This window comes from Electrophorus electricus, chromosome 1 (genome assembly GCF_041902795.1).
Source record: "Electrophorus electricus isolate QZ-2024a chromosome 1, ASM4190279v1, whole genome shotgun sequence".
NCBI lineage: Eukaryota > Metazoa > Chordata > Actinopteri > Gymnotiformes > Gymnotidae > Electrophorus > Electrophorus electricus.
The window spans coordinates 36,445,094-36,452,953 of NC_137497.1; the positions used below are offsets into that span (position 1 = coordinate 36,445,094).

The following is a 7,860-nucleotide window of genomic DNA, read 5'->3' on the forward strand; positions in this document are numbered from 1 at the left end:
AGGAGAGAGGGTGGAGGGATGGGAGATATAAGAGGGCCTGCTCTTCCTGAGTGAACAGAGTAGTGGGTGTGTGTGTGGGCGTGTGGGTGTGTGCTTGCGCGCGCGCATGTGTGAGTGTATGCGTGCGTGTGTGAGTGTGCGTGTGTGTGTGTGTGTGTGTGTGTGTGTGTGTGTGCATGGGCTGCACTGGGTGTGCTCCGTGTTAAAGAGCTTGTTTTCTGTGGGGTTGGAACAGATTCCCCAGTTCATGTTTGTGCAAGGAGTACGAGTCGTGCTGGAAAGAGGTAGGCTGCGCATCACCACATGCACAGTGGGCCATTCACTCACACGCTCTCCCTCCAACCCCCTTTCACACTCTCGCTCGCTCTCTAACTTCCTCTGCCTCCTGTTCTATTCACGTCACCAGTGTAGGCAACATTGCAACATGCTGTCTGTCGCAGAGTTGCCAAAAATGAACTCAGACGCAGGCCAACTGGGTGTTTAAAATCGCGGGCGTCTGCCCGAGTATGTGGGGCTTAGCAACAGGCCTTCTCCTCTTTCCACAGCAACAGACAGCGAAAAAAGCAGCCCCAGCTGTTGCCCAGGAAACCATGAAGACAGAGCCTGACAGCAAGAGTAAAGGTAACGGGACGAGGCCCTGTAGTTTGGTGCTAGCTGATTGGTGGAATCGATACCGGCTTGTGAAGGTTTTCTCTGTTTTGGGTCCGTTTACAGGAAAGGAATTCTGCAAAGTGCTATTCCAATATGATGCCCAAAATGAGGATGAACTGTCAATCAAAGAGGGAGACATTGTTACTATTATTAGTAAGGTGAGTGAAAGTGTTTCATTACCAAGGAGAACCGAATATGCTGTTTAAGACTAAAAAGTTAACGAAAATAATGAATCCAACTGTAGGTTTGTTTGTTTGTTTGTGTGTGTTTTTGTGTTGTGTGTGTGTGTGTGTGTGGGAGAAAGGAACAAAGCATCCTTCCCTTGCAGTGACCAGCTATCTGTACTGTCTTAGTGGTTGCAGACACTTTGTCCTTTGTGAAACCAGTGCTAGCACTGCAGGGTGTGCCCACTGGACAGTTCACAAGTCTTATAGGTTTATATTGCCCGCTGTCTGTTGCCGTGCCAACCACCCTCCACTCTGTTCATTACTGGTCAGTTTCTGAGTGCAGGATCACTGCTGGACAAGAATAATGAGAGTGGTGACCCTTGCTCATCGCGGACGATGAGTGTGTGTTGCGCTGGTAGGAGTGTCGGCACGGTTGCTGAGGTTTTTGCGTGTCCGTGTCTGGGCGGGGTTAAGAGTCATCCCAGCCGAGGCAGTTGTAGTTGGAGCCAGGCTGACACAGACTGTGCTCGGTAATGGAAGACCGTAGTCGTGTGCCTCAGGGGCACGGGGAAGGTGGGCAGACGTAAGTGGCCCTTTCCGTTTAAATCCAGTTCTGCGAGACGCAAGGCTGTGCATGTGTTCCATTTCCCTCCAAGCCAGTGTATTCTTATCCAAACGTCATTTTATAATGTGTGTGTGTGTGTGTGTGTGTGTGTGTGTGTGTGTAGGAATGCGCTGATGCTGGCTGGTGGCTAGGGGAGCTGAACGGTAAACAGGGTGTGTTTCCTGACAACTTTGTGAAGCTGTTCATTCCAGAGACAGAGAAAGAGGTGAGACCCCATGTGTCTTCCACCCATTGCTGTTGGGAAAGTTGTTGGCTTCATATGTCGCTGAAGGCCTCAATTTCTGGTCAGAGTGAGAGACATGGATACACCCCCCCCCCCCCCCCCCCACACACACACACACACAGTGTTCTTTGCCTTCCTTTACACATGTGCCTGATAATGCCCTTTGATATCTAAGTGTGTGTTGCCTAAAGGGACTGTTTTAATAGCTTGCTTTGTGTGTGTGTGCGTGTGTGTGTGTGTGTGTTTGTGACTGTGTGTGTGTGTTTGTGCGTGTGTCTGTGCGCGCGCGTGTGTGTGTGTCTGCGTGTGTGTGTCTGCGTGTGTGTGTGTGTGTGTGTGCGTGTGTTTGTGCGTGTGTCTGTGTGTGTGTCTGCGTGTGTGTGTCTGCATGTGTGTGTCTGCGTGTGTGTGTCTGTGTGTGTGTGTGTGTGTGCGTGTGTGCGTGTGTCTGTGTGTGTGTCTGTGTGTGTGTGTCTGCGTGTGTGTGTCTGCGTGTGTGTGTGTGTGTGTGTGTGTGTTTACATGTCTACATCATACAGAGGCCTAAGAAGCCGCCTCCCCCAGCAGCTCCAGCTACTAAGCACATTACAGGTAACACATCCTCCTCAGGTCTCTGCTTCCTCTTTCCTCTTCTATCTACTCTCTCATGCTTTGGGTCCTGATGTTCGCTGACCACCTCATTTTAACTGTGTTATTCAGTTTGTTCATGTTATCTAGATTATCTTCTTGATATTTTTGTTCTGTACAGGCATGCGTTTTGATTTAGTGTTAGTTTTGTCCATTTCAATGAAAAGCTAACGTGGAAGAATTGGGATGAGCAATGAAGCGTTAAAATCTCAGTAAGACGATGACAGAGATTAGTTGACTGTAATTTAGCGTTTGGTGCCCCCTTGTGGCTGAGATGGACACCTGTTCCCGGCCAACCGCCTGTGAGTCTGTAGGTGGGAGCTAAATTTTCCACAAAACATCATGAGAGTTGACAAGCTTGGGGTTCATGGCAGCAGTTCTGGACTTCTATCCATACAGTCTACTCCATGAAAACACTACAGAGAGAGAGAGAGAGAGAGAGAGAGAGAGAGAGAGAGAGAGAGAGAGAAAGAAAGAGAGAAATTTAGAGAGAGTGTGTTTAAAAAATCATGAGGAAGAGCAAGCAGCAGCACAGTATGAACATAGCACCATGCTGCTCTAGATATCAGGCCAAATTATCGCCCACCCTTGTCCCACCTGCCATCCGCCCGCCGCCCACCTGTACTGCAGGACTCCCTTCCTGACTGTGCTGTGTCTGCTATTTTCCAGATAAAAAGCCAGAGGTTAGAAAGGTGCCCCCCGAGCGTCCGGAGTCTCTCCCTCAGAGAACGGAGGAGAAAGGTAACCGAGAGGTGTGAGGCTCGGAGAAGCTCATTCCAGCCCCCACCTCAATGCCTAACCCTGCTCTCGCCTCTGAGCCTGCTCTGGCTGCCATAACACAGGCTTAATACAGCTCTGTGTGTGTGTGTGTGTGTGTGTGTGTGTGTGTGTGTGTGTGTGTGTGTGTGTGAAAGGGGAGAAAGAGAGACTGTCTAAGTGTGGGAGACTCCTGCTTCCGTATCGCAGATATAAGGCGCCTTTCATGGCTGTTAAATCGTTCCTTTCCTGTTTGATCAGTGTTTGCTAAAGCACAAAGCAGACAACACTCACAGCAGATCACGTCCTCTCAGTGATTTTATCTGTTTTAGCTCATATGGATAAATTCACCGATGATGATGATGACGATGATGATGATGATGATGATGTGTAGGTGAGGAGATAAAGTTGGCAGAGATCCAGAAGCCAGCCCTGCCTGCCGTGCCTCCAAAGAAGCCTTTGCCCCCGAAAAACAACAACTCCCTGAGCCGCCCCTCCTCCCTGCCACCCAAACGTCCCGAGAGGCCCGAACGACCCGCCATGCCCAACATCCAGTCAGTCGCACCTTCACTCACCCCCACATATCCTCTCACCCTTACACTTCTTCAAGAAAACACTTTTATATGCTCCTTGTGGGTCTTTGTATGACTCTACCGGCTAAGAACATATCAAAAGGTGGGCAAGATATACACCAAATATACAAACAAATCAGTGTGTAATATGTTCTATAACCTGCACATTATGTAAATCACTAAGCCTTCAGCCCTCGTCCTGTTGATCATGTAGGGGTGACAGTCCCGGTTTCACTCAAGATCGGCCTCATTCCAACAAACCTGATGACATAGGTGAGTCACATGGTGGACTTTCTGCCACACATACATATGATACTCTCATTCGTGTTTCACCGTTGTTCACCATCGGTAACTGTACTGTAAATCATATCACCATCCTCATAAATAACAGCATCTGTTCACTTCCACTTTTACCTGGTGGCATCGTGGGGAGGTTCCTGTGATTGTGTCCCATGTGTTCCTGTGCGTGTTGTCCCATGTGCGTGCATGTGTGTCTTTGCTGGGTGGAGAAGATGTGGACGACTTCGACTCCATCATCTCCTCCACAGAGAAACTCAACCACCCCACGGCATCCAGGCCCCGCGTGATGGACCGCCGACCGCGCTCGCAGATCTTCGCATCCGTGAGTACTCCGACACAAGCACACGCACACTGTGATTTTCTCTCTCACGTGGCGACACGCACACATACGCACACTCCAGAGCTCTAGACATAACTTCATTTCTGCTGAGAGGTAATTAGTGCTCTCATGCTTGCTCGCACACAGCAGATGTGATCTTACAGCAGCTAAAGTGTTCCAGCAATGGAAGTTCAGGCCTCTGGCGCGAGAGACACCTGCCATGTGTGCAGAATGAGATCCTCCTGTTCTGTGTGTCTGTGGGTTATCTGTGACTGTCTGCTCTCTCTCTCGCTCTCTCTCTTTCTCTTTCTCTCTCTCCGTCCCCTCCTCAGTCCTCTCTATCCAGTCCTGATCTCTTGGAGTCATCCTCTCTGGAAGAGGAGAAAAGAGAGAGGGAGAAGGGGAAAGAGGAGCAGGACTCTTTTACTCCCAAATCACTTGACAGTTCCAGAAAGATGTCCAAGGCAGTGCCTGTCATAACGGTAAGCCCCACCCGTTACTCTTGTCACATGCTCTTTCCCCGTTACACATCTCCGTCCCACCATGAGAGGGCAGCCTATTGAAAAAACACTCACAGACTGAGACACTGAGACAATAAGGAAGGACCAAAAGTGTTAGACGGTCCCGCCACCCGCCACTGAAAATGGCGTCCACCCGTGTTATGACTCTCCAGCCTCCGTGTGTGCTCTCCACAGACCCCTGATAAGTCCTCCCTGCCTCCAAAGCCCTTGACCCACTCCGTGTCTTCCGGCCCCGGCGGGGCCTCCCTCCTCCCGGCCCAGGCCGGCAGCGCCACCCTGAGGCCCCACTCCCCCTCCATGGAGGGCAGGGGGAAGGGCGAGCAGGGCTCCCCCACGCTGGATGAGCTGAGGGCGCAGCTCCGAGACCTGCGGGCGACCGTCGAGCTGATGAAGAGCCAGCACAAGTAAGAGAAGGGGGCACTCGGGAGGGGAGCGTGGCCGCAGAGCTTCGTTAGCAGTGGCAGACGTTGCCTTGCGAGAATTCGGACCTGTACGGTTCGCCGGGTTCTGATTCCTGTGGTGGTGGGTTTTTTTCCCTCTGCTTTCTAAGGCAAGAGATGAAGCAGTTAGTGAGAGAGCTGGACGAGGAGAAGAAGATCCGTTTGTCCCTGCAGGTGAGTGGGGGTCAACACCATCTCTCTGACGCTCATGCAAGGAGGCCCAGAACCCGCCTCTGGTTCCTGCATACTTTTGTAAGACAAAGCTGCATCATTGGCTTTGAGGTAGCAGGGATGCGTAAGTAACTTGTAATTCATTTCCTGTGTTTCAGATGGATGTAGAACACATAAAGAAACTCTTATCCAAATGAATGCACTCAAGCTGGATGTACAACCCCCAACATTTTGGTTGAAGTTCAAACCCGAGCCGGAGCCAAACTAATTTGTGCCAAAAGAAAAATGAATGATGACACCCAAGAACAACAGCATAGAGAAAACAAGAAACTGTTTTCCCCTCTTCCAACGTCACCCCTTTCGTTTGTCTGATGTTATTTTATTTTATTAGGCTTTTTATGTAATGCATGGACTAAGTGCAACCGCGCCCAGACCTAAGTACCTGGTCGTAACTTAACCCTGGTCATGTGACAGGCGATGGCTTTGGCCATGGTGAAGGGCTAGCAGTCTGCAGAAACTGTTAATATTGGTGAGTTTCCAGTCACCCTGATGGTTTGGTAGCACTGCTTTTGATGGAAAAACTCAGCACATTAGCAAAAATGAGGTGAAGCTGGTTCATTGGACTTCCGCACGGTTCACCTTAAGTTCTTTTAGTTTGCCTCACCGTTGTTGCTTTTTCTCATTATTCTTGTGGGCGTGTCTAATTGCGCCCCTCATGCTATTACCACGGCATCCCCACACCGAGGCCTTGTCTGTTTGGAGTATTCTAAACTCATTTCTTCTCTTTCTGTCTTGTCAGTGATGACAATGAGAAAACTCACGTTTTGTTTTCCTGATGCTGTTTCTTCTTTTGAGAAAGTCTATATATACTTTTATATTTTAATGTACTAAAAATGCATTTATGTGTGCAAATTTTATTAAAAAAAAAAAAAAAAAGAATATGCCGAAATGATCTTTAGGTCGGTTTGTGGATCACCCTTAATCATTAGAAGACCTAAATAGATTCATTCAGTAATTCAGACATATTCTTAATACCATGAAGCAGAATTGCAAATAAATACAGTAAGATTGGCAAAACCCTCTTATCTGGGATCAGTAGAACCAGTTGGATAAGCCACATCGGTCACTTCTTCCTGCAGATAAAATTGTTTTGAGTTTTAAGTTATTAGAGAACAAAGGGGGATTATGTAATGCATCGAAGTTCAGATATTTGAAGGCAGCTTTAATGCACTGATATGAACCCAAGGTTGTACAGAGTATGCCCAGTCCTACTCCATAAATCACTACACACACACACACACTGAACATCATTGTGTACAGCCCCCCACCACGCCCTGTTCTAAATGCAAGACACATGCACTTAGATGAACCCATAACACTCCATTGCTCTTTATTGTGTTGGCTGTGTGTAAAGTGGACTTCGCTGCGCTACCTGCTGCCCACTGATGCCTGGAGATGGCTCTGTCTCTCTGCAGAGCAGAGGTGAAATCATCTGCTCCAGCCTGCTGGCAGGGGACAGATCTGAGAAACAGAGACAAGGCGGTGGGGTGGGCTGTTTGTGTGGTGGGGTAACCAGGAGCAGGGCCAGCCAGGCAGATGAGTCATAGAACAGGGTCGCCTTCAAGAGCTTATTCAGGAGGGATATCGGTGTGAGATATGGATTAGGTATGGCCATAGATCCCACTGGAGTGAGTCTAATACACCACTTGAGTGAGTCTAAGACACTGGAATGAGTCTAAGACGCTGGAGTGGAGTCTCTCGGCACTTACAGCATCCACTGCCATATGAGTTTGTCTCATGAGACATTTATGTGCTGTTTTTCATTTTGAAAGAATTTTTTCATCTTTGGGAGATTTTTAAAGTCAAATTTTGCTTGAAAGCCAGATTGGAAGCCATCATACAAGCACTGTGGGCCAAAACATAAGAAGATTCAAGCAGATTAAGATTTAAGATAATATTTTTTTTATTGTGGCAGTGGCAGCATGTCATAAGAAAAAAGAAAAAACCTAAATCAGCCAAACAACATCCAAGTGCAAATCTTTATGAATATTGCTTAAGTAGGCAACATGTGTTTCATATAATCAGTTTGCATGTGAAATGAGAATAAGTGAGACATTATTCTCAAACAGAAACTGTAAGAAAAGACAGATTATTGAGATTAACACTCCAGTGGGCACTATTAACCTCTTATTACTCTTAGCAGCATATGGAGTCAAGCACCTTAATGGCAAGTAAAACACACTCTCTCAGAACGGGGACACTACACTCACCCACCAGGTTATTAGAACCTGGCCATTTCATTAGGTACACATCATATAGGTGCAGAGTTCCAGGCTGTAGCCCATCTGTCACTGTGCACTGTTTGTCAGGCACCCTCCTTCAGTGTTCAGCATGTTTGTGGCAACAGTACCATCGCTGACAGGACGTTATATGGGGGGCAGGATAGTGTCAACACAGTGGTACTGACATGACAGTGGGTGTTGTGCTG

The 7,860-nt window shown here is 48.2% G+C and overlaps 1 protein-coding gene across 3 annotated transcripts in view; it reads left to right on the forward strand.

Annotated features, from left to right (window-relative positions):
• LOC113576138 (SH3-domain kinase binding protein 1) overlaps nucleotides 1-5,745 on the forward strand; it is a 38,262-nt gene extending 32,517 nt beyond the window's left edge. For all 3 annotated transcript variants that reach the window (XM_027008086.3, XM_081717978.1, XM_081717972.1), the window contains 12 exons: nucleotides 546-621; nucleotides 715-809; nucleotides 1,547-1,648; nucleotides 2,206-2,257; nucleotides 2,963-3,034; nucleotides 3,444-3,603; nucleotides 3,836-3,894; nucleotides 4,134-4,243; nucleotides 4,573-4,722; nucleotides 4,936-5,165; nucleotides 5,312-5,375; nucleotides 5,531-5,745. In XM_027008086.3, the coding sequence (XP_026863887.2) occupies nucleotides 546-621; nucleotides 715-809; nucleotides 1,547-1,648; nucleotides 2,206-2,257; nucleotides 2,963-3,034; nucleotides 3,444-3,603; nucleotides 3,836-3,894; nucleotides 4,134-4,243; nucleotides 4,573-4,722; nucleotides 4,936-5,165; nucleotides 5,312-5,375; nucleotides 5,531-5,569 (1,209 nt within the window). In that variant the 3' untranslated portion in view covers nucleotides 5,570-5,745. The remainder of the gene's footprint in view (nucleotides 1-545; nucleotides 622-714; nucleotides 810-1,546; nucleotides 1,649-2,205; nucleotides 2,258-2,962; nucleotides 3,035-3,443; nucleotides 3,604-3,835; nucleotides 3,895-4,133; nucleotides 4,244-4,572; nucleotides 4,723-4,935; nucleotides 5,166-5,311; nucleotides 5,376-5,530) is intronic.
• The last annotated feature ends 2,115 nt before the right edge of the window (nucleotides 5,746-7,860 follow it).